This window comes from Stegostoma tigrinum, chromosome 9 (genome assembly GCF_030684315.1).
Source record: "Stegostoma tigrinum isolate sSteTig4 chromosome 9, sSteTig4.hap1, whole genome shotgun sequence".
Classification (NCBI taxonomy): domain Eukaryota; kingdom Metazoa; phylum Chordata; class Chondrichthyes; order Orectolobiformes; family Stegostomatidae; genus Stegostoma; species Stegostoma tigrinum.
This window is the reverse complement of record NC_081362.1, coordinates 71197458-71224854: the sequence shown is the minus strand read 5'-3', so window position 1 is coordinate 71224854 and position 27397 is coordinate 71197458. Positions and strand designations below refer to the sequence as shown.

The following is a 27397-nucleotide window of genomic DNA, read 5'->3' as shown; positions in this document are numbered from 1 at the left end:
GATATTAAGGTTATTCTTGATCTTACTCCAAATCCTGCATCGATTGAAGAGTACTCTTGGACTAACATTGATTTTGATGATCATGAGATGCTGGAATGGTTATTGGTAAAAGAAAAAGATACTGTTTTTGAAATTATGTTGTACTAATGTTACAATCTCTGTAGAAACTAATTTTTGAAATGATTTGAACTTCCCATTAATAGCTGAAAGAATGACATGTCAAGATGCCCTGGTTTAAAAAAACTTTTTGTAATATAGAAGAAATGACTAAATTTTTTTATAGGAGCTCATAAATTAAACTACAGAAAGTGATGTTCCTCCTATGTTTATCACCCATCATACCATGCAAGAATTTCAGTCCTTGTAGCAAATAGTCCACACTTGCACATTTCGTCTAGTAGTAACTTTGAGTGATAGTCTCCAGACACTTTCATTAAATTCATCACTGACAATAAAGCCTGTTCTTTCCCCAGTCTCATCAGGATGAATGTTCCAGAATCCTGAGATGGCTGAGATTTGATCTCTTCCATATCTGGTTGTAACAATTTAGAAGGTCAAGCAGCCTGTGCTGTCTGACCACATTGTCAAATGATTTATAGGGTAGCCTGTAACCTGATCACAAAAATGACCACCTCTACATGGTAGAAACTACTGTTTCTAATATGGCAAAAAGAATGGCTAAGGTGATGACAAAGGTGAAAAAAAAATCAGATGCCCAAAGTTCAAAACTTTTTTCCAGATTTTCCTCTGGCCTAAAATATTAGTTTCAGAATCTCACCTTCGGCAGCGGTTACCTGTTATTTCCATGTGTTTTCACCTCATTAGAGCCCAAACTTGCCCTGTTTATACCACCCTGACAAATTTCCTCTCCTCCACTGAGAAACTAGAGATGAGATTTCCCCTGTCATCAAGCAGTAAGTGTAGAAGGCAGGAAGGGCTATTAGTTTGAAAGGATGAGATGAGTGAGCTTCTTTGAGTGGACATTATACATCCAATAGTGGGGATTGGAGTCCACAAACCTTTCTAAGAAACATGCATAGTGGCCGAGTTGGAATGAGTGCAAGTCCTTAGATGAGGTAGCAGAGAGAAGATGGTGGCACCTCCAATTGCAGAGCACAGAAGATCGTTGACAGTCTCTTGGCCATCGCTTTTCACTTGGGACACAACACGTAGCTGCAGTTGCAGTCCAGACAGGTTGGGTTTGTTGGTATGATTTCATTGGTGATCAGCTGGGAAAAAGACTTTCTTCCTGTCCCCTCCTCCAACCAGCAACACTTCTAGACTTCGACTCTAGAAGCGAGGAACTAGACTGTCTTTCCTCCAAAATGTTTTCAGAGTTGAGAGGTAGCTTCTGGATGGCAGTGTCCGAAATGGTGTGTATCTGAGCTTTAAATATGGTGTCAGAGGCATGGAAGCTGAAAGTTTTCACCAGTGGTTATCACTTCAGCCTTCCTGACCATGTCATTACCTAAGAAACATACCCAACAGCTCAGTTACATAAGCAGAAAGTGATGTGAAAAATTTGCCCTTAGCTATGGTGGTTCAGACACTGAAACCACATGCTTTGCCTGTAAGTGGGAAAATTCAAAGCAATAACTTACATTTAGTTGAAATGTACTTAACTATTTTTAAGTGCAATTTTCTTTCACCTTGAAAGTAAGTGGGCAGTTTACGGCCAATACTTTACAACCCAGTATTTTCAACACCCTTCCGGATTTTGAGATCAACAGAGTAGAATCTTCCCAGCCCCATTTGGAAAAATCAGGTGACATGTCCTTCAAGGACTTAATGTCAAGACCTCCGGTTAACCAACCAAATATTGGGCAACAAAATGAGATTCTTGCAAGGAGAGAGGCCTGTTTGCAACGATTATCATTCATTATCACCTTCATTACTCACCTCATTAATATGCAGTTACCCATTCTTCTACTTGCTAGCAGAAACTAGACACTGAGAATTTCCGACATGACCATCAGAGCAGTTATCTAGAGATTCCAGCTTACAGCTCGTGATTCTGTACCATCTTGGACACCCACTACTGCATTTCAGGGAACACTCCGTGAACCTTGGTAATTGATATTAACCAGCCTCACCGCATCATCATGGCATACCTCTGATACTGACAATGTACTTCTGTACCAGGACAGTCTACGCCCAGCTATCCATTACATGGAATGGACCAGGCTACATATTTCACTGATAATGGGAACTGCAGATGCTGGAGAATTCCAAGATAATAAAATGTGAGGCTGGATGAACACAGCAGGCCAAGCAGCATCTCAGGAGCACAAAAGCTGACGTTTCGGGCCTAGACTCTTCATCAGAGAGGGGGATGGGGTGAGGGATTCCAGTTCCCTCTCCCCATCCCCCTCTCTGATGAAGGGTCTAGGCCCGAAACATCAGCTTTTGTGCTCCTGAGATGCTGCTTGGCCTGCTGTGTTCATCCAGCCTCACATTTTATTATCTACATATTTCACTGCTTGCTTTTTTAATGCTGACTTAGTTTGTGCCTACCTTGACACTCTCAGCATCTCTACCTTGCCTTTACATTGCTTTGATTTTTAATTCTTTGTCCCCTCAGCCCACAGTACTTTTGTCTTTTCCTTGTTTAAGGAGCAGTTGTTGCGAGTGATGTATAAATTTGTTCCTCTGAGACAGGTAAGAAGGGGTAAGATTAAGGAACCTTGGATGACGGGTACAGAGGTGCTTCTTGTCAGAAAGAAAAAGGCAGGGTATGTAAGGTGGAGGAAGCAAGGGTCTAGCACAGCTTTAGAGGATTACAGGCTTGCTCGGAAGGAGCTCAAAAGTGGACTGAGGAGGGCCAGGAGGGGGCACGAAAAAGGCTTGGCAGGAAGGATTAGGGAGAACCCGAAGGCATTTTACTCATACGTGAGGAATAAGAGAATGATCAGGGAGAAGGTAGGGCCGATCAGGGATAGCGTAGGGAACTTGTGCGTGGAGTCTGAGCAGATAGGGGAAGCCCTAAATGAGTTTTTTGCTTCGGTTTTCACTAAGGAAAGGGACCTTGTTGTGAATGAGAACTTTCAGGAGCAGGAAAACAGGCTTGAACAGATCAAGATTGAGGAAGTTGATGCGCTAGAAATTTTGGCAAACATTAAGATTGATAAGTCCCCAGGGTCAGACCAGACTTATCCTAGGTTGCTCTGGTAAGCAAGAAAGGAGGTTGCTAAGCTGCTGCGAAGATCTTGGCTTCCTCACCCTCCACGGGAGTTGTACCGGAAGATTGGAGGGAGGCAAATGTTGTTCCTCTTTTCAAGAAAGGGAATAGGGAAATCCCTGGAAATTACAGACCAGTCAGTCTACGTGTGTGGTCAGCAAGGTTTTGGAAAGAATTCTGAGGGATAGGATTTATGACTATTTGGAAAAGCATCGCATGATTAAAGGGAGTCAGCATGGCTTTGTGAGGGGCAGGTCATGCCTCACAAATCTTACTGAGTTCTTTGAGGAAGTCACGAGACAGGTTGATGAGGGTCGAGCAGTGGATGTAGTGTACATGGACTTCAGCAAGGCATTTGATAATGTTCCCCAAGGCAGGCTCATTCATAAAGTCAGGAGGTATGGGATACAGGGTGATTTGGCTGTCTGGATTCAGAATTGGTTGGCTGACAGGAGGCAGAGAGTGGTTGTAGATGATAAGTATTCTGCCTGGAGGTCAGTGCTGAGTGGTGTCCCGCAGGGCTCTGTTCTTGGGCCTCTGCTCTTTGTAGTTTTTATAAATGACTTGGATGAGGAGGTTGAGGGGTGGGTTAGTATGTTTGCTGATGACACAAAGGTTGGAGGTGCCGTTGATAGTGTCGAGGGCTATTGCAGGCTTCAGCGAGACATTGACAGAATGCAGAGCTGGGCTGAGAAATGGCAGATGGAGTTCAACCTGGAAAAATGCGAAGTCATGCATTTTGGAAGGTCGAACTTAAATGCTGAATATAGGATTAAAGGCAGGATTCTCGGCAGTGTGGAGAAACAGTGGGATCTTGGTGTTCAAGTGCATAGCTCCCTCAAAGTTGCCACCCAGGTGGATAAGGTTGTTAAGAAGGCATATGGTGTTTTGGCTTTCATTAACAGGGGGATCGAGTTTAAGAGCCACGAGGTTATGTTGCAGCTCTACAAAACCCTGGTGAGACCACACTGGAATATTGTGTCCAGTTCTGGTCACCCTATTATAGGAAAGAGGTGGAGGCTTTGGAAAGGGTGCAAAGGATGTTTACCAAGATGCTGCCTGGACTGGAGGGCTTGTCTTACGAGGAGAGGTTGACTGAGCTCGGACTTTTCTCTCTGGAGAGAAGGAGGAAGAGAGGTGACCTGATCGAGGTGTACAAGGTAATGAGAGGCATGGATAGAGTCGATAGCCAGAGACTTTTTCCCAGCGCAGGATTGACTGCCACGAGGGGTCATAGTTTTAAGGTCTTAGGAGGAAAGTATCGAGGAGACGTCAGAGGGAGGCTCTTCACACAGAGAGTTGTGAGCGCATGGAATAGTTTGCCAGTGGTAGTGTGGAAGCAGAGTCATTAGTGACATTTAAGCGACTGTTGGACATGCACATGGACAGCAGTGAATTAAGGGGAATGTAGGTTAGGTTATTTTATTTTTGGATTAGGATTATTCCACGGCACAACATTGTGGGCTGAATGGCCTGTACTGTGCTGTATTTTTCTATGTTCTATGTTCTATTATTTAGCACATATGCAAAGCCAGCGAGCCACCATGGTTGTCAGCATGTGTCAGACTAGGACATATTACTGTATGACACAGTGCTATATCAGCTTCATAACTTGTGCCAGGCACATACATGTCAAACCTAGAGTGGTTATTGCTAGACTATTAATCCCAAAACTCAGCTCATTTTCTGGGGACCCTGCCATGGCAGATGATGGAATTTGAATTCAATAAAAAAAATCTAGGATTAAGCATCTAATGGTAGCCATGAAATCATTGTCGATTGTCAGAGGAAAAAATACATCTGGTTATCTAATATTCTTCAGGGAAGGAAGTATACCATCCTCACCTAGTTTGGCGTACGTGAGACTCCAAATGCAGAGCAATGTGATTGACTCTCAGTTGGCCTCTGAACTGGCCTAGCAAGAATTCAGTTGTATCAATCATTACAAAGTTGCAAAGACATGAAACCAGGTGGACCTAGGGTGACCTAGGCATTGGAAAAGGCAATAACAGAAACAGCAGTTAACTCTGCAAATTCTTCCTTATTAACAACTGTGGGTCTGGTGCTAAAATTGGGAGAGCTGAGTCACAGATTTGTCAACCAACAGCCTGACATAGTCAAACTCACAGCATCATACCTTACAGTTAATGTCCCAGATACCACCATCACCATCTCTGGATACATCCTGTTCCACTAGCAGGACAGACACGGCAGAGGTGGCAACACAGTGATCAGGCGTGAGTTGTCCCGGGAGTCTTTGACATTGACTCCAGACCCCATGAAATCTCATGACTTAAGGTTAAACAAGGGCAAGGAAGCCACCTGCTGAATACCGTGTACAGTCCACCCTCAACTGATGAATCAGCACTCCTGCATGTTGAGCAACAATTGGAGGAAGCACTGACGGTGGCAAGGGTGCAAAATATATCCTGGATGGGGATTTCCACCATCAACAGTGGTTCAGCAGCAGCTCTGTTGATCAAGTTGACAGGATCTGAAGGACATTGCTGCTCAACTAGGCCTACAGCAGGTGGTGAGGGCACCAACAAGAGGGAAAAGCATATAGGACCTTGTCCTTACTAATCTGTCAACTACAGATGCATCTGCCAATGAGAACAATGGGAAGAGTGACCCCTGCATAGTCCTTGTGGAGACTAAGTCCCGCCTTCACATTGAAGATAACTTCCATCATGTTGTGTAACCCCATCGTTATGCTAAACAAGACAGAATTCAAACAGATACAGGAACTCAAGACTGGGCATCCAAGAGGTGTTGTGAGCCATCAACAGCAGCATAATTGCACTTCAGTATAATCTGTAACCTCACGGCCCAGCATGTCCCCCACTCAACCATTACCATCAAGCCAGGGGATCAACCCTTGCTCAATGGAGAGTGCAGGAGGGCATGCCAGGCATAGCACTGGGCATACCTTGAGATGAGATTTCAACCTGGTAAAGCCACCAAATATGACTACTTGCATGCCAAACAGCAGAAGCAACAAGTGATAGATAGAGCTAAGCAATCTCACAACCAAGGGATCAGATCTAGGCTCTGCGATCCTGTTGCATCCAGTTGTGAATGGTGGTGGTCACTTAAACAACTCACTGAAGGAGGAGGCTCTACAAAAAATTCCCATCCTCTATAATGGAAGAGCCCAACAAATCAACACAAAAGATAAGGCTGAAACGTTTGCAGTAATCATCAGCCAGAAATGCAGAGTGGGTGACCCATGGCAGCCTCCTCCAGTGATCCCTAGCATTACATATACCAGCCTTCAATCAATTTGATTCCCTCCTTGTAATGTCAAGAAATTCCCTGCCCAATGAAGTAGTTGAGGCTACCTCATTGAACAGTAAAGGAATTAAGGGTTATGGTAAGTGGGCAAGTAAGTGGAGCTGAGTCCACAAAAAGATCAACCATGATCTTATTGAATGGCAGAGTATCCCCAATAGATCTGTCAGCTTGTGTATATCAATGACGTCACATTGCTGACAATACTGAGTGATTTAATGCACGTGGCTGAATAGGTACCTGGTCTCCGGCAGCCCTCCGAGTACCTGGGACTTAGTTCCTCAACTAACTGCAAAGACATGTGTGACAGAGACATGTTCACAGATTAGCAAGAGTTGGGAGCACAATGCCCACCGCGGTGTTGGTCTCTGAGCTGGTGGGTTCAAATCCTGCCACAGCAATTGGTGGAATTTAATTTAAATAATTAAATAAATGAGACAAATGGTCACAATAGAATCACTGCCAGTTGTTGACAGGTGCTTCTTACGTCTGGGGTCTCGTGCCAAAATTGGGAGAGCTGTCTCATAGACTAGTCAAGCAACAACTTGACATAGTCGTACTCTCACAATGATACCTTGCGGAAAATGTCCCAGACTCCACCATCACCATCGCTGGGTGTATCTTGGCCCATCTATAGGTCAGACCCAGCGACATAGTAATATACAGTCAGTAGGTAGTTGCCCTGAGGGTCCTCAACATTGGCTGTGGTGAGTATCATGAAGTATCATGATATCAAGTCAAATATGGTCAAGGAAATCGCCTTCTAATACCATGTGTTGTCGACCCTCAGCTGATGAATCAGAGCTCCTCTAAACTGAACACCATTCGCAGGAGACACTGAGGGTGGCAAGTGTGTAGAATGCACTCTGGGTGGAGGATTTCAATATCCACCACCCTGAATTTCTCAGCAGTAGTACAATTGATCCAAGATGGTGGGTCCTAAAGAACACAACTGCTAGACTAGGACTGCAGCAGGTAGTGAGCTAACCAACAAGAGGGAAGAACAAACTTAACCTCTTGGTCACCAATCTGCCTGCCACAGATTACCTGCCCATGACCGTATCGGTAAGAGAGACCACTGCACAGTCCTTGCAAAGGTGAATTCCCACCTTCTAATTGAAAACACCCTCCATCTTGTGTGGTGCTATCACCATGCTAAATAGGACATATCTAACAACTCAGGACTGGGCATGCATGAGGTACCATGGGTCATTAGCAGCAGCAGAATTGTACCGCAGTACAGTCCGCAATCTCATAGCCCTGTATATTCTGCATTCTACCATTACCATAAAGACAAGGGTTCAACCCTGGTTCAATGAAGATGGTAGGAGGACATGCCAGGAGCAGCAACAGGCTTACATATGAATCAGTTGTCAACCTGATGAAGGTACAAAATCGGAAATAGCAGTATCCTGTGTCAATCAGCAGAAGCAGTAGGTGATAGAGTTAAGTGATCCCACAAACAACAGATCAGGTCTAAGATCTACATTCATACCATACTCAGATGTGAATGGTGTAAATCATTAAACAATTCATTGGAGGAAGTGTCTCCATTTTCAGTGAAAGAAGAACTCAGCACATTAGTGAAAAAGATAAGTTCCCCAGGGTAGGATTTTAGGCCCAACCATTTTTAGCTACTTCACCAGTGATCATCCCTCAATCATCAGGTCAGCAGTGGGGATGCTTGTCAATGATTGCACAATGCTCAGCATCATTTATGACTCCTCAGATACTGAAGCAATTCATGTCCAAATGCAGCAAGATTTAGGCGATAACCAGGCTTGGCTGAAAAGTGACAAATAACACTAATGCCAGGAGATGACTGTCTCCAATCAGAAGCAATCCACTCCCCTCCTCTTGACATTTGACAGCATTACTATCACAAATTCCCTATTGCCAGCACCCTCAGGGTTACCATTCACCTAGAAACTCACTTGGACTCACCATATAACTACAGTCGGCTACAAGAATAGGCTACAGGCAGTGAGTAACTGACCTCCTAACTCCCCAAAACCTGTCCATCATCTGCTAGACACGAGTCGGAAATGTGATGGAATGCTCCCACTTGCCTGGCTGAGTGCAGCTCTAACAATACTCTATTAGCTTGACATCATCTAAGACAAAGCACCTCGAATGATACCACATCTACTCCCTCCACCAGCATAACTCAGTAGCAGCGGTGTGTACTATCTGGAAGATGCATGGCAGAAATCTTCCAAAGATCCTGCGCCAGTACCTTCCATCTAGAAGGACAAGGGTAGAAGATAATGGGAACACCGCCACTTGCAAGTTCCTTTCCATGGCACTCACCATCCTGATTTGGAAATATATTGCCATTCCTTCACTCTCACTGGTTCAGAATTCTGGAATTGCCTCCCTAACGACATTATGGGTCTACCAATAGCACGTGGGCTGCAGCAGTTCAAAAAGGCAGCTCACCACCACTTTCTCAAGGGTTATTAGTTGAGGGTCAAGATCGGCAGAGCACAAGAATAGAATAGTTAAGAATGCGTATGGGAAACTTGCTTTCATCAGTCGTGGTATGGAGTATAAGAGCAAGAAGATAATGTTGGAGTTGCACAGAATGTCAGTCAGGCCACAGCTGGAGTCCTGTGTACAGATCTGGTCACCTCACTACAGGAAGGATGTGATAGCACTTTGGGGGTACAGAGCAGGTTCACCAAGATGTTAACAAAATGTGGAGTAGGATGAACACAGCAGGCCAAGCAGCATCCTCGTAAGATGCTGCTTGGCTTGCTGTGTTCATCCAGCTCCACACTTTGTTATCTCAGATTCTCCAGCATCTGCAGTTCCCATTATCTCTCTCACCAAGATGTTGTCCGGGATGGAGTATTTCAGCTATAAGGAGAGACTAGATCGCTTGGATTGTTTTCTTTAGAGCAGAAAAGACTGACAAAGGATGTGATTGAAGTGTATAAGATTATGAGGGGTATGGACAAGGTGAATAGGGAGCAGCTTCTCCCCTTGGTTCAGTGATCAGTCATGACAAGGCATAGTTTCAGGGCAAGGTTAGGAGATTCAGTGGGAAATGAGGAAAAATCTTTTTTGCTTAGTGGGGGATGGGAATCTGGAATGTGCTGCCTGCGAAGGTAGTAGAGGCTGGAAATCTTGGATGAACACTTCAAGTAGCACAACATTCAAAGCTATGGGACAAGTGCAGAAAATTGGGATAAGCTCACTTTTTAGTACTGTTTATGTCAGTGTCCAATGGGATGAAGGACCTGTTCTGTGCTGTATGAATCTATAAAACCCTCATAGGGGTTGAGGAGCCAAAATACAGGCAACTGCCACTCTCCCTGGCTCCTTTGACCCTATTGCTTTTCTGAAATGAGTGAAGGCAGTGATTGATTGAGATCTGGGTGGCATAGCTATTAGTGCTGGTGCAGATGTGGGAAAAATGATGAAGTGTGTCAAGTGAATGAGTGGGCAGTGCAGAGGCTATGTAAAAATAGTTAAGTTGTGATTTTGGGGTGAGTGAGACAGAATGGGGAGTATTCACTTGCTGTGGTGAGAGTGGTAGACAATGAACCTTGGTGGGAGGTGGGTGCAGTAGCAGAGAATGAGTGTGAGGTAAGAGAGAAGACAGTGATAGTTACCCTGATGGAGCAGAGAAGGACATTGATCTCCTTGTGGCATTTCTGCTTGCTTCTCTGGGTGTGGAGCCCATACTGACACCGGTGGCAACCTTGAACCATGCTGACAGAGCCTTTTGTTGTGATCTCCTCCACCAGTCTTGTGGGAAGGAGAAAAACTTTGTCTTCGTCACATGATCTAGCAAGACTATCTAGTTCTTGACAGCAAGGTGGGCATCAATCTCCCCTTGTCTGCCACAGCAGATGGCTCTACCATATACAGTATATTTGGACTGCCTGCACTTGACTGGGTATACAACAGCCTTTTAAATAAGACACAAGCACCAAGTCAGGTGTCCTGGTAGGGGCTTGTACTTCTGCATACAGTGAGTGGGAGAATCAGGCTAGCATCAGGCAAATGGGGCACTGTAAGGACGTAGTACATAATAAATGAGGCAAGTTTGGAATGATAGCATGAGAAAACTTGCTGTGTCTCTCAGAGAGAAGCCCCCATGAAACACAAAAATGAAGCTTAATTTCTGGTAAAATTCAACCTTTAAAATCTACTCACTGTAAACTCAGGTACTGATGTATTGTCTCCAAGCATGAATATCTTGCACCTTCCTCATAAAATGGTCTAAATCTTCCTTTGATCTCTAATAATCACCATACAGGCTTACTGTCAGGTAGACTCCAAAACAGATCACATGTTTCCTTTATTTACCCTAAATTTAAAGATACAACTCCAAAGGATAATAATCATGTGAACCTCACAGTTATAATATTGTTACATCTGACAACAAGTAACAAATTTTTGAACTTCTCCAGTCAGATTTCCGCTTTTGGTTCAGAAAAGGTGTGGATGGAATCTTCATCAGAATAAAAACAGTCAATTTAGAGAAAAATTTGGTAAGAGCTACTTTGTGGTAATGACGTTCTTTCTGATACAGAAATTTAAAACTGCAAAATTATGTTTTCTCATGTAATAGAACATTACAGCACAGTACAGGCCCTTCGGCCCTCGATGTTGTGCCGACCTGTCATACCGATCTCAAGCCCAATAACCTACACGATTCCATGCTTATCCAATGACGACTTAAATGTACCTAAAGTTGGCGAATCTACTACCATTGCAGGCAAAGCGTTCCATTCCCTTACTACTCTCTGAGTAAAGAAACTATCTCTGACATCTGTCCTATATCTTTCACCCCTCAATTTAAAGCTATGCCCCCTCGTGCTCGCCGTCACCATCCTAGGAAAAAGGCTCTCCCTATCCACCCTATCTACCGCTCTGATTATTTTATATGTTTCAATTAAGTCACCTCTCAACCTTCTTCTCTCTAATGAAAACAGTCTCAAGTCCCTCAGCCTTTCCTCGTAAGACCTTCCCTCCATACCAAGCAACATCCTAGTAAATCTCCTCTGCACCCTTTCCAAAGCTTCCACATCCTTCTTATAACCAGAACTGTACGCAATACTCCAAGTGCGGCCGCACCAGAGTTTTGTACAGCTGCAACATAACCTCTTGGTTCCGGAACTCGATCCCTCTATTAATAAAAGCTAAAACACTGTCTGCCTTCTTAACAGCCCTGTCAACCTGGGTTGCCACATTTCAAGGATCTGTATACATGGACGCCGAGATCTCTCTGCTCATCTACACTACCAAGAATCTTACCATTAGCCCAGTACTTTGCCTTTTGGTTACTCCTACCGAACTGCATCACCTCACACTTGTCTGCATTAAACTCCATTTGCCACTTCTCAGCCCAGCTCTGCAGCTTATCTATTACAATGGTTATTATCCCTACCTGTCACACAAGACACCACAATTTTATTCCCCAAAAATCTGAGTAATGGCTAAACCATTGAATGTTTTCAAGGAAGACTAAGATACAGTTCTCGGGGCCAAAGGATATGGGGTGAAAGTGAGAGCAGGCACTCAGATGGTTGATCAAACGTGATCATATTTAATACTGGTGCAGCTTGAAAAACTGAATGGCCTACCTTGTTCCTATTAACCATGTTTCTTTCTGTTTCTGCACAATGAGAATCATATATTGCGACACAGGATAACACATGACAAGTTGTTGGGCTTCTGGGGGTGAGGCATTGAATCAGCTTGAAATATTAACAGAGGTAATGTCCCAGTGGTATTATTGCTAGACTGTTAATCCAGAGACCCAGGTAATGTTCTGGGGTCCCAGGTTCAAATTCTGCCATGAATTCAATAAAATATCTGGAATTAAGAATCTAATGATGACCATGAACCCATTGTTGATTGTTGGAAAAACCCATCTGGTTCACTAATGTCCTTTAGGGAAGGAAACTGCCATCCTTACCGGTGCTGGCCTACATGTGACTCTAGACTCACCGCAATGTGGTTGACCTTAAACTGCCCATTGGGCAATTAGGGATGGGCAATGAGTGTTGCTTGGTCAGTGATGCCCTCATCCCGTGAACGAATATAAAAAAAAAATTTCCTGAGAGGACTGAACGTAATGCTCGGCAATTTTCCTATGGAAGAGCTAGTTATAACAAATAAAGTGTACAAATCTAACCTGCATGTTGGGACTTATGTTTAGATAACAAGATATAGAGCTGGATTAACACAGTAGGTCAAGTGGCGCGGCACGGTGGCTCAGTGCTTAGCACTGCAGCCTCACAGCACCAGGGACCCAGGTTCGATTCTAGCCTCGGGCTACTGTCTGTGTGGAGTTTGCACATTCTCCCTGTGTCTGCGTGGGTTTCCTCCGGGTGCTCCGGTTTCCTCCCACAGTCCAAAGATGTGCTGGCTAGGTGGATTGGCCATGCTAAATTGCCCATAGTGTTCAGGGGTGTGTGGGTTATAGGGAAATGGGTCTGGGTGGGATGCTTCAAAGAGCAGTGTGGACTTGTTGGGCCAAAGGGCCTGCTTTCCACACTGTAGGGAATCTAATCTAATCAAAAGCATCAGAGGAGCAGAAAAGCTGATGCTTCAGTTTGAGACCCTTCTTCTGAAAAACTTATGTTTATCTGTGTTTGACCAGCTCCAGGTTTAATCTATGAACTGCTGAACCCTGTTGACAGGAGTTAAATTTGTAGGAATTCACAGTCTCTACCTAAGGATATATTCCATACTGGAGAGGGTAAAACAGCCTTCAGGTGCTAAACAGATGCAAATCTGTAGCAAGAGTAAATCCTACAAGCCAGGGCAACTTATCAATTCCTAAACTATACCCAAAGCTAACACCTGTGGAGTACAACCAATTCATCAACTTAAAGTTGGACAGCCAACTTTAAGATGAACAAAAGCAAACATGGCTTGGCAAGTATTATGCCTTGTTCTTCACATTTGAAATAAACCATGCACGCACAAAAAAGCTAAAATATTATTCTCCGACTTCCAACTGTCCATCAGGGAAAACAACCTAAAGTTCAAAAATATGTTATAGACCTGTAATTCAGTAAAGCCCAAGTCCAGGTAAATATCTTATCAAATGTTGTGCCATTTTTAATGACTGAGATCTCTGGGGTGTTTAATGCTCTTGAGCTTCCATACCATAAGCCGACTGCAGATTTTGCTTCTGCCTTGGAATTGGTGCTAAACTTTGGTGTTTTATTCTTTTTGACCTCTGCAATTATCTCAGTAATTTACTTCTCACTAACTTTCAGCATCAGGTAACTGTTGATAACTTTATTTCGACTGAAAACACATTTGCCAATGTCTGGCTTATTAAACCACTGAACATGGTACCAGGACAACAACAGAGCTCAACTATTTTCAAATATTTTAATGATATTATTTATATTATCTGACATGAATTGAAATTCCTCTCTGATATTTGCTGGCATTGAGCCTGTAGTTTTTTTTTGTAAAGTACTTTTAAAAATTTGGTTTAACTACGTCAAGTTTAATCTCATGAAGCAGGATTAGCCCTTTGCTTATCTGCGCAAACTTATTTCTTCAATAGGTCTGCTATGACTTTCCTCTGTTGGCAAGATAGATGGTATAGCATTTCATCCAGATCCACCATTTGCCAATTTCACTACAGCAGGCTCAGTGTGAGAACTCCTATGACACATTCTTAGAAATAATACTTAGAAGATCTCACAGTACTTTCATACTTGTGTATCAGACTCACCACAGACGCCCCAGAATGCAACAGTTCCCACTGCCCACCAGATCCCCCTTCACCCCTGAATCAACAATCTTGTCCTCAAATATCTCACCTTTTCGCACACTGCCAGAACCAATTCCATATTTTGTCTTTGGTGATTTTAACCAATGATATGAACCACATAGTTTGCTCACTGAGTTTCCTTTTGATACAATACGAACCCCAAAACCTAGCTTTCAATAATTCAACAGGTAAAGAGAAGATATTACTGTATTCCCTGGTTCAAAAAGATATGCAATTACTATTTCATTTGCTTGTGCTTTCATTATCTTCTGCGGAGCTTTGAGATATAATGTAGTCCTCAGACAAGCTTTTGGGAGCTTTTTTCGGAACAATACCACAGAGTAAAGGAAGGTAGTTTCCTTTTGTGCCAACAATCTCCTGAATGAGTTTAAATGCCTCTAATTCTGTGCCTGTAGAGCAATTTAAAGGCACTGAAAACACTGGATTGATTCAACATGTTGCTAGAACAGTATCCCTTTTTCCAAAGTCTGGGATTTTCACGATAAAAGGCCCTAATCCTAACTGTTTTGTATTTGAAGATAGCTCTCAAAGCAACCATGGTGAAAAGCAGACAACTTGATCTGCCTCATGCTAAATTACACATCATCACTTGAAAAGCACTAGATGTTAAATTTGCTCATTAATCAGGCCGATTTTTTTTGGACAACTCGTACCTCTTAAAAACCAGAGCAACTCCTCAATCTCAACTTTATCTGTAATCTTTGTCATTATTGCTGCATTTGGAAATCAAGTGGTCAAATCCATGATGCCCAGGAGATACTTATGACCAAATTTGGTCTTGGATCGAACAAAGTTCACAAGATCCTACTAAATGGTTAATCAGATGTAAGTATCAACATTAATATGGTTGGCTTGATTGAAGGCTTCCTCCAATTTTCTTTGGGTGGCTTTCCACCCATCTGATGTGTGTATCACAAAAGTCAACCACATTCCTTCACAGCTTTGTCCAATCAAAAAAAAACATTGTCCAGCTTAGATCAGATGTCCTGAGTCCTGGTACCAGTTGGCAATAAAGCTATCTGGACCCTCATTCTTGTCTGCAAAGCAATGTGTCCGTCTCCCTGACTATACTGCTCCCTACAAGCTGTTTATTCCTATTAACACTGCCCACTTGAATGGCATCCTGTACCATGATGCCTTGGTCAGTTTGCTAAGCTACCCTCTAGCCATCTGTATGGGTTGCGGAAATGCCAAACCTGTTGAACAATTCTAAAGAGTTAAATACTTTCTCAACTTGCTTCTCAAATACCTTCTACCTTCTCAATCCCCGTACTTGCCTCACTCACAGTTACACTTTCCTGCCCTTGACTTCTGAGCAAATTAGAAAACTTTATCCTAAGGGACGTGACTGCTTTCTTGGAACAAAGTGTCCTGGTAAGTTTCATCTCCCATGTATTTCATAGTGCCTGCAGCTTGGCCTCCGGCTCAATAACTCTGAGCTAAGGCTGCTCAAGCAGCAGACACATACTGCAGGTGTGTTTCCCTGGTGCCCAGGAAATCTCATGTCCCTCAATCATAGCACATCATATGCTCTGCCGTCTTTATTTTGTGCTATTTAATTTATATTGTTTCTTTATTAACTTATAACTAAACCCAACTGCTCCCAATAAGTTTTACTACCATGAATGAGATTCACTATACTTGGAAAACTTTACAATTACTGATTAATTAGACTAGTTTTGAAAGATTATTGAGAAAAACACTTGTCAATGAAGCATTTACTTGTTTCTCTGTGATGTCACACTGTAATGTTCTTTCCTGACACAACTAAACTCAGACTGAATACAGCTAGCTCTGTGTTATGACTGGTCCTGCTCTGAGCATTTGCTGTTTTAGGTTAAACAGAAGGTTTGATATTCATGCCTGGCCTGATCTTTGAATGTTTAAAAATCTTTCAGTTAGTCTTATTTTCAATTAGAATGAATTTTATTGACTTAAAATCAACAACTTCATCATACTAGATCCTCAAGTTTTCTTTCTAATACTTTGAGACTTCCATGTAATTCACGAATTATTTCATTTCAATAATTTTGAGGTTGTGACCAGTCCATTGAACTTAGTACAGTTGCACAATATTTACTGCTATGTTCTGCATCTCAGCATTGACAGGCATTGTTATCTCTTGTATTGTCTCTGGTAGGATCATTTAAAATGGTGTTAACGATCATTAATCCTTCAGTGTCACTCTGAGGTCTCAATCTTTTCTGATCTGGAAATTCTGAAGGCATGTTTGCAGCCTCTGTATTGTCCATTAATAGGTTTACTCCTTCAACATTTTCTTTTGCATCAATGCATTTTCAACAGGATCACAAATGATAAGCAAAGCCTTCTTATTCATGGGAACCGTTCCTGAACTGTGGTGTGCCATCTTGGATTGTGGAGAAAAGCAGTATGGCCTGCTGTGTCTTTTCAAATATCGAGCCTATACTTTAAATTGGTAACTTAGAAACAGTATCAATTTTGTGGCAGAATCTAAATATGCTCTATACTTACAATCAATACGTAATACTTTATTCATGAACTATTTGAAGAGTCTAAATCTGTTCTGGATAATAAACTTTGAGCTGAACCAGTTTACTGTAGAATAATAACTTCTTTAGATTCTTTCCTGGTCAAAGATCCAGTCACTTCCCCTTCATATATAAATTACTTATAATCTTTACATTTCTGTTTACACTGCTATAAAAGCATTAGAAGCAACAAATGTCTCACAAGTTTCATGTTCTGGTACAATGTTCCCTGTGGAAATTACTGCCATTAATACCAGTGATAATAATTAAGCCTTTAACATACAACCATATGCCTTTATTTGTCTAGCTTTAAAATGGTGCGAACATGTTCATGTCTGGTTTTATCCCTATAATCTACACCATCCTTCAGCATTAACTTGGAGAGAACCTGCTTTTTCCTTCTTGCTATTACTGTCACTATCATCGAAATGCATAAACAAAAATTGCTGGTGAAACTCAGCAGGTCTGAAGCATCTGTGGGGAGAAAGCAGAGTTTCCTGTTCAGCAAATCTTCATTAAGGCTGCTTATTTGAATTAGGTTACCTTTCTGTTTTCCATGTAGGTTAACAAATAGTGATCTGTTACCTCTTAACTGTCTATACGAAATAACATTTCCATCAGCTAAAATTGCTACTTTGCTTATTTTGGACATTTTCTGATCTTTGAGATAAGCTTGAATGGTAGGACATTAATTTTAAATTTTTCCAAGGTTATACCATCTCTGATATTCTCAAAATTCCGTTCAAATTTCATTTCTTGAAACTTACAATGTCAGGTGTGGTCTAGGTGGTCTTATTGTAGATTCTCTGCTACAAATCTGCTTGCACGTATTAGGCTACACATACCAAGTGGGAAAGCATATCCCCTCAGTATCTTAGGCACAAGATAGGTTCAATCTTAATGAACAGAAGTTAGGGTTAGGTTTAGTTACATTAATTGCATATTACTTAATAGCTAGTGACATTACATCTAAGATATGCACTTGTCTCTTGTGCAGCATCAGGCTTAACATAATAATATGTTCAATTTACAGCTACTGAATCATTTTCACAGTTTTTCCAGCAAGCACAGAATTGTAAAACTTGAACACTAGTTAGTTTCAACCAGCAGCAGTCCTTTATGCACTGATCAGCTGACCTATTTCATGCTGTCAGTTAACTCTTTCAGGTCCTAATGACCTAAAACAATCCCACCAAAGCCCTTTTTCCATTTATTAATTTTTCATGCATTCTGTTCATTTGTGTAAAGCAAGTTTATTAATACAGTACTTCATTTCCCCCAGGTCACTGACTTTATACATTCATTCTATCCAGAGGATTGCCTATCAATCCCGATTCAGGATGTGTTGAATTGGGATGATTTGTGTTTCCATCATTTCAGGACAGCTGACTTGGCTGTTGATATCATGTTGGAAGTTGACCTTAGCTAATCTGGCTCTTGGCATCATTTGTTAGCTCCATCCTATTGTAGCAGTCGTGGGTTATGGCTCTTTTGCAAGATAAGATGTCTGCAATTCTGATGCAACTTTTCTTTTGATATATTCATGGTGTATGACTATTGATGATTTAGTATGTGCCACATGACCACACCATTCCTGTGAAGATCCTTGGTTTGTACTGACCTAGTTCCAGAGTTGTAAAGATATTTTTGTAAAACTGACTGCCGTATTTACTGCTTATTGTTGACAAAATTTCTGTTATTTCTGACAAGTGCTTTTTAAAATCTGCGGGACCCATTTATGGAGTCGATTGTTTAGAAAGATAGTAGTTGAATTTTTTTCCACATGAAGAGTTCCAATGGCGAGAACTCAGAATGGAGGGCAGAGGACTGGCAGTTTTTTAGAGCTGAGAAGAAAACCATTGAGGTTTATAACTGTTTGTACCCTGCATTTGGATTATTTTGACTTAGGCTATTACAGTGAACTGGTAATGTGTCAGAAACCTGAAATGGTGGCTTAGCTTTTGTTCATGTCATTGGCAAATTGTGGTCTGTTATCAAATAAATCACCACATTTGGGATTTCATGAGTGGCAAAAATTTCATATAAAACTTTGACAATTGCATCTGCTGTCTTGAATTATGATTTCCTTTCCTTGATCCATCGAAAGAAATAGTACCACTATTGTATACAAGCAATCTGCAACAACAAATAGGCCAAAACCTCCGTGTTCTTGCAGAAAACGTGGTAGGAGTCAATGGTGCCCTTCTTTCATGTCAATGAGTGGCACATTTCTGAAAATCAATTGTGAGATTTTCTATGTACTTGATGATTCATGGCCACCTTAAAGCTTGAGCCTCAACTTTACATTTGGCGCTGCCCAAATGCTGCTGATGTATCTTGTTGAGGGTATTAGGTTGCAGTGAGGAAAGACAACAGGTCTGTCTTTGAAAAACCAGAAGGTTATCAACAGTAGTAAAATGCTGTCTATGTTTGAGACATGTACTTATAATTGACCCACAAGTTTTCTCTTCTTACTTCCCTCAAAATAGTGTCAAGGTATGGCAAGAAATTCAGAATTTTTGTTCCTGTTGGATGAGATTAAGTTAAATCTTGTGTTGTTGATGGCAGAATTCTTGTTGTTTGAGTGCAAAAATTGAGTTAGTCAGCATATCAAGAGTCTCACCCAAGAGGACATCCACTCTAAATTTCCTTCTGCATATTTGATCTCATACTCAAATCTGATGAGCCAGAACCAATGTAATTGTATCCATGGAGGCATTTTTGCCAAGCCTTTTTCATCTGAAACTGACAATTTATGATTGATCTCTATGAAAATCTCTCACATGCCCAAGTAATTGAGAGTGCTTCTGTTTCAGTAATGGCATATCAAGTTTCTTTATCAGATCATGCAATGAGATGTATGGTTTTCTGTATCCTTCCAGCTTTTTTGAAACAATGCTCCAATGTCTACGGCTAAGGCACCTGCAGGAATGATGGATTATAAGAGGCCAAGACATCTGAGAAAGTCGCTGCATCTTTTAACTTTGGAAAGGCCTCTTCTTGGTATGGATCCTAATATCATCTTCGAGACTTTATGTTTGACTCTCAGCATAACTTAAGATATGGAACAAGGGAGAGCCATGTGGTGTCTGGAGGGAGTAAGGTGAGGCTGGAAGACCTCTATTTTAATGCCAGGAGTATTAGAGATGAGGCAGATGAGTAAAGAGCCTGGAATGATACATGGAGCAACAATATTGTTCCTATTACAGAGAAATGGTGGTAGGAGGGATAAGATGAGCAACTGAACATTCTAGGGTAAAGGATACTTTGGCGGAACACTGGAGGGTACAAAAGTGGAAGTAACATCATATTCTTAGATAAAGAATCAGTGACTAGTAAAGAAAGATGATGTCATTGTGGTAGATTATTTTACAAAATAATCTCAGGAGCCTCAGGATATAGGTCAACAATTATTAATTGAGCCAACACTGGGAAATTCTACCCTGGAAAAGGTTCTGAGGTAGGCCTTGAACTCAATGATGATTCATCTGCATGATCTTTTAAAAATTATTTATTCTTTTGGCGGAATATGGACATTGCTAGTTGTCCTTGAGAAGGTGGTAATGAGCTGACTTCTTTGACCCGCTTTAGCCTACCTGCTGTGGGTTGATCGACAATGCCTTTAGCGGGGGAATTCCAGGATTTGGACCAGGCAACAGCGAAGAGAGGGTGATATATTTCCAAGACGGGTTGGTGAGTGGCCTGGTGGGGAACTTGAAGGTGGTGGTGTTCCCATGTATCTGCTGCCCTTGTCCTTCTAGATGAAAGAGGTCGTGGGTTTTGAAGGTACTGTCTGTCGATCTTTAGTGACAGTGCAGTGCATCTTGTAGGTATTACACATTGCTGCTACTTAGCGTTAGGTGCTGTGGATGTAGTGGATGCTTGTGGATCCACATGCTTGTGGATGTAGTGCCAATCAAGTAGGCTGCTTTGTCCTGGATGATGTCAAGCTTCTTGAGTGTTGTTGGGGCTGCACTCATCCAATCACGCAGGCAGTATTCCATCACTGTCTTGACTTGAGGCTTGGAGATGGCGGACAGGCTTTGTGAGTCAGGAGGAGAGTTACTTTTTTGTCTATTCAAATGTGTGATATGGGTGTCGCTGGTTGACCAATATTTCTTGCCCATTCCTAGTTACCCTTGAGAAGGTGGTGGTGAGCTCCCTTCCTGAACTGCTGCAGTCCTCCTGCTGTAGGTTGACCCACAATACTATTAGGGAGGGAATTCCAGGATTTTGACCTAGTGACACTGAAAGAATGATGATATATTTCCAAGTCAGGGTGGTGAGTCACTTGGAGGGTAACTTGGAGGTGGTGGTGTTCCCATATGTCTGATGCCCTTGTCCTTCTAGATATAAGTGGTTGTGGATTTGGAAAGTGCTGTATGAGGATCTTTTGTGAACTTCTTCAGTGTGTCTTGTAGATGCTACTAAGCATCAGTGGTGAAGGGAGTGGATCTATGTTATTGGGGCTGCACTCATCCGCGCAAGTGGGGAGTATTCCATCACACTCCTAACTTGTGTCTTGTAGATGGCGGACAGGCTTTGAAAAGTCAGGAGGTGAGTTACTTGCCGCAGTATTCCTAGCTTCTGGCCCGCTCCTGTAGCCACTCTGTTAATGTGGTGAGTCCAGTTGAGTTTCTGGTCAACGATAACTCCCAGGATGTTGGTAGTGGGGCATTCAGTGATGGGAACTCCATTGAATGTCAAGGGATGGTGGTTAGATTGTCTGTTGTTGGTGATGGTCATAGCCTGCCATTTGTGTGGCATGAATGTTAAGTGCTACTTGTCAGCCCAAGCTTGGATATTGTCCAGATTGTGTTGCATTTGGACACGGACTGCTTCGGTGTCTGAGGAGTCACAAATGCTGCTGAGCATTGTGATTTCATCAATGAATGACCTCACTTCTGAACCTGTGATGGAGGAAAGATCAGTGATAAAGCAGCTGAAGATGGTTGGGGCCTGGAACACTACCCTGAGGAACCCAATCAGAGATGTCCTGGAGTTGAAATGACTGACGTCCAACAACTATGACCGTCTTCCTGTGTGTCAGCTAATACTCTAATCATTGATTCCAGTTTTGCTCAGGCATTGTGATGCTACACTCAGTCGAATGCAGCCATAATGTCAAAGGCTATCACTCTCATTTCACCTCTGGAATTCAGCTCTTTTGTTCATGTTTGCACCAAAGCTATAATGAGGTCAGGAGCTGAGTGGCCCTGGCAGAACCCAAACTGTACGGCTCTGAACAGGTTATTGTTGAGCAGGTGCTGTTTGATAGCACTGTTGTTAGCACCTTCCATCATTTTACTAATGATTGACAGTAGACTGATGCAGCAGTAATTGGCTGTGTTGGATTTGTCCTGCTTTTTTTTATATACAGGAAGTACTTGGGTAATTTTCCACCAATTTTCCTAGATTGAAGTTTAACGTAGATTCCTAGAATGATGAAGAAATGTCTGGAAACGAACCTTCCAGCTCAGCGAGCAAACTCACATCCAGAATTTTCCACATTGTTGGGAAGATGCCAGTGTTGTAACTATACTGGAACAGCTTGTACCAGAGTTTCTCCTGTATTATGGTACTGGTGATGGCTTCCACATCAAGTACTTTGAGTTAAAATGATTCCCATCCTTCTGCAAATTGAACAAACTCCTGCCCCAGTCGGCACTGATTAGTTGACATTAGGCCTGAGGCTCAAGGTCAATTGTGCATTCAGTGAGTCTTACGCATCATATCCACACAGGTGCAAGTGTCATTGGTAATAATAATCTCATTCAAACCTAGCCATCCAGGCGTGAATCTGAGCTTGTTAAGCTCTACATTAAACTTCACCTCTCTCCAATTCCCATTATCTTTGCTTGATCATAGCGTCTCCCTCTATATCACAAATTATCTGTTGGTCTTCGACATTCTGACTTCGTCTCTCAGCTATTTGCACAATTTTCTCGGCAAACTATTTCACACAATATCTCACTGGCCCTGCCTCCTCACTTCTTCCTATAATGTTGCTTGGCAGTCTAATAGCCTTTCTAGTTATTAAAATACCGCTGTCAAACCACTGATTCCATTCAATGTTGCTCTGTGTCCCGTCCTTTCCCTTTTAGCTAGGACTTTCTTTAACATTACATTCGTTGGTTCAGCCATACCTGAACTCTGCAAATGATACTGAATTTGGAAATTTTGCTTTACAGCCAGCCATTTACAAACTTCCTTCAGCATTTACCCTGCAGTGTGTTCTCTAATCTGAATCTAACTGTAATCGGTGAGTCATCACCTCTCATATTTTTCAAACAATCTCAGGTGGAAAACTTTTCCATCTATTCTAATAAATTGATTGATGATGATGAGACAATACTGTGTGCCCCTATTTGGCAGGAAAGGTTCTGTGAGATCTCTCTGAATCATCATTGTCATCACTGGAGATCCCTCACAGATGAGGATGACTCTTTTCCACTGTTGTGGTGTATAGGTGACTGTCCATACTGATGTGGCTTCAGCAGGCCCTGTTACACTTGGGGCGGAAGGGATGGGTGAGGCGCCAGTATGGTAGCGCACTCCTTTTGTTGTTTTTGCCTAGCCTTTGCTTTTTACCACCGGCAAATCTTGAGGTGCTTGACGCCTTCCCAGATGTTTCTCCTCCACTTTGGATGGTATCGGGCCAATGATTCCAGGTGTCCGTGGAAATGCTGCACTTTTCCATTGAGGCTATGAGGGTATTACTGAAGCGCTTCCTCTGTCAATTTGGTGCTTGCATGCCATTTCGAAGCTGGGTGTAGAGCACCTGCTTGGGCAGTCTCACATCAGTAATGTGGACAATGTGCCTGTTCCATTGTAGCTGATCAAGGGTGGGGATGTTGGCCTAGTTGAGGATGCTGGTTTTGGTGCATCGTTCTTTGCAGTGTATTTGCAGGATCTTGCACAGACAGCATTGGCGGTAGTGTTCTAGCGCATTGAAGTGTCTGCTGTAGACGGTTCTCATCACAGAGCCATATAGGAGGGTGGGAACCACCATGGCTCTGTAAACCATGATCTTGATGTCAGAATTGACGTTGTTGTCCTTGAATATGTTTCTTCTCATGTGGCTGAAGGCTGTGCTAGCACACTGCTTTTCATCAAAAGCTGCTTTGGCCAACAGACACTGATTAGGTATTGGAAGTATCAACGTTCTCCCAGGACTCCCTGCCAGGTTGGTGCAGGACTTTCATCTTGCAGTGTTCAGGGTGAGACCCATGGTCGCATATGCCTCCATAAAGGTGCTGACAATGGTCTGGAGTATGTTCTCTGAGATTACACAGATGTGAACATCATCCGCATACAACAGCTCATTGACACTGGTTAGGGTGACTTTGGGTTTGGTTTGAAGGCAGTGGAGGTTGAGAAATTTCTTGCTGATTCTGTAAGTTAGCTCCACTCCTGTGGAGTATTTGTCCGTGGTGTGGTGAAGCATTGCAGTGAGATAGACTGAGAATCCAGGTTGGGGCAGTGACACCCCCCTGCTTGACACCAATCTGAATGGGGAATGGGTTGGTGGTGGAGCCATTTGTCATTACCACAACTTCCATGTTGTTGTGAATTGGGCGAAGGATGGTGACTAACTTCATGGTGCAACCAAAGTGGAGAAGGACATTCCATTATGCTTCCCAATTGACAGTGTTAAACGCTGTTGTGATATCAAAGAAGGCCATATACAGGGGTAGGTTCTTTTCTGTACATTTCTGCTACAGCTGTCATGCAGCGAAAAGCATTGTCTGTTGTGCCCCTCCATGGCTGAAAGCCACACTACGATTCTGGGAGGATTTCCTCAGCCACAGGGAAGAGACAGTTGAGGAGGATCTTGGCAATGACTTTTCCAACAGTCGATAGCAGTTACCACAGTTGGACTTGTTCCTTTTTTTGAAAATGTTCACAATGCTTTCCTCCTTCAAGAAAAGGCAGACAGGACCATGTAGTTGCAGCGGGAGCGCTTTGCCTCTGCACTTCAATGTCTCAGCGGTGTCGCTGAGGATCACTAGGTTTGTGGAGAGGAGTTGGTTGTATGAGGTTTTTTTCTGGGTCTTTGAATGCCTCAGTGTTGAGCATTTTGTGGTGCTGCTGTTGTCTCTGTTGCAGTGAGACTAAATTTATGCTGATTCTGGCTCAGATCAGGTGATGGTCTGTCCAGAAGTCATGGTACGAGTGATTTTAACATCTTTCAGATCTGTTGCGCCAGGCCATGTCTTGTCTTTGTCCCTTTGGTGGAACTGTGTGTTGGTGATGAGGAGGTTGTGTTCATGGCAATTGGTCAGGAGAAGGGTGCCATTGGAGGGAGGATCTAGCCGAACTCGTCCTCACCCTCAACAGCTTCTCTTTTGCTTCCTCCCGCGTCCTACAGACAAAGGGAGTGGCCATGGGTACCCGCATGGTCCCAAGCTATGCCTACCTCTTTGTAGAACAGCCCCTCTTCCGCACCTACACAGGTCCCAAACACCACCTCTTCCTCTGTTACAGTGATGACTGCTTTGGCACTGCCTCTTCCTCCCAAGAGGAGCTCGAACAGTTCATCCACTTCACCAACACCTTCCACTCAACCTCAAGTTCACCTGGGCCATCTCCAACACATCCCTCACTTTCCTAGACCTCTCAGTCTCCATCTCAGGTAACTAGCTAGAAACTGATGTCCATTTCAAGCCCACTGACTCCCACAGCTATCTAGAATACACCTCCTCCCACTCTCCCTCCTGCAAAAACTCCAACCCCCATTTCCAATTCCTTCGCCTCTGCCACATCTGCTCCCAGGATGAGGCATTCCATTCCCACACATCCCAGATGTCCACGTTCTTCAAGGACCGCAGTGGTCGAGAACGCCCTTGACCACGTCTCCCACATTTCCCGCAACACATCCCTCACACCCTGCCCCCGCAACATCCGCCCTAAGAGGATCCCCCTCATCCTCACATACCACCCTACCAACCTCCGGATACAACGCATCATCCTCCGACACTTCCGCCATCTACAATCCGACCCCACCACCCAAGACATTTTTCCATCCCCACCCTTGTCTGCCTTCTGGAGAGACCACTCTCTCTGTGACTCCCTTTTCCGTTCCACACTCCCCTCCAACCCCACCACACCCGGCACCTTACCCTGCAACTGCAGGAAGTGCTACACTTGCCCCCACACCTCCTCCCTCACCCCCATCCCAGGCCCCAAGATGACTTTCCATATTAAGCAGATGGTCACCTGCACATCTGCCAATGTGGTATACTGTATCCACTGTACCCGGTGTGGCTACCTCTACACTGGGGAAACCAGGCGGAGGCTTGGGGACCGCTTTGCAGAGCACCTCCGCTCGGTTCGCAATAAACAACTGCATCTCCCAATCGCAAACCATTTTAACTCCCCCTCCCATTCCTTAGACGACATGTCCATCCTGGGCCTCCTGCAATGCCACAATGATGCCACCCGAAGGTTGCAGGAACAGCAACTCATATTCCACTTGGGAACCCTGTAGCCCAATGGTATCAATGTGGACTTCACAAGCTTCAAAACCTCCCCTTCCCCCACTGCATCCCAAAACCAGCCCAGCTCGTCCCCGCCTCCCTAACCTGTTCTTCTCACCTATCCCCTCCTCCCACCTCAAGCCGCAACTCCATTTCCCACCTACTAACCTCATCCCGCCTCCTTGACCTGTCCGTCCTCCCTGGACTGACCTATCCCCTCCCTACGTCCCCTCCCATACTCTCCTCCCCACCTATCTTTTTTTCTCTCCATCTTCGGTCCGCCTTCTGCTCTCTCCCTATTTATTTCAGAACCCTCTCCCCATCCCCCTCTCTGATGCAGGGCCTAGGCCCAAAACGTCAGCTTTTGTGCTCCTGAGAGACTGCTTGGCCTGCTGTGTTCATCCACTTCACACTTTGTTATTCAGGGTGCCATTGGAGTTTTACTTCCCTACTCCCTGTTTCCCAATTACAAAGGTCTGCACTTCTGCCGACTCTGGCATTGGAGTCACTGGGGGTGATTAGTTTGTACACTGCAGGGACCTGTGAGAGAGATTGGTCAGTGGTGGAGTAAAATTCCTCCTTGTCTTCAGCTGCTGTATTGAGCATTGGTATATATGCATTGACTACTGTGACATACTGATTCAGAGCAAGGGTGAGTCGGAGTGTCATGTGGTGTCCACTTATTCTGCAAGTGAATCTTTGGTTAGTCTATTTTTGATGGCAAAGATGGCCCCACGGATGTGGTGCTCTTCTTTGGCCTTGCCTTTCCAGAAAAAGGCGTAGCCACCTGCTTACTGGCTGAACTGTTCTTCCCCTGCCCGCTGCGTTTCACTCGGAGCAGTGATGTCAATATCATAGTGCCTGAGTTTTGGAGCAACAATCACAGTGTAGCATTCCGGTCTGTCACTAGTGGAACTGTCCCTAAGGGTCCTGACATTTCAGGTCTCAAACTTTGTCTTGACTGTGTGGCAAGTACCTGTGTGAGAGTTCTTTTAACATGGAGAAACCGTTCCATGCTTGCTGCCATGTGGGTTTAGCAGCATAAGGTCTTGCTCCAGTGGTGAGGGTGGTTCCAAGGAAGCTGGAGGCCAGGCACTGCTGTTTGGCACAGATAGCTTGTAGTGGAGTGCAGACAAACAGTTCGGTACTGGGATGTGCCTCCCAT

General features: G+C 43.5%; 1 protein-coding gene across 1 annotated transcript in view; it reads left to right on the top strand.

Annotated features, from left to right (window-relative positions):
* Positions 1 to 27397, top strand: part of LOC125454643 (4F2 cell-surface antigen heavy chain-like) — a 124184-nt gene that overhangs the window by 25590 nt on the left and 71197 nt on the right. The window contains exon 3 of the mRNA XM_048535624.1: positions 2 to 105. Within this exon, the coding sequence (XP_048391581.1) occupies positions 2 to 105 (104 nt within the window). The remainder of the gene's footprint in view (position 1; positions 106 to 27397) is intronic.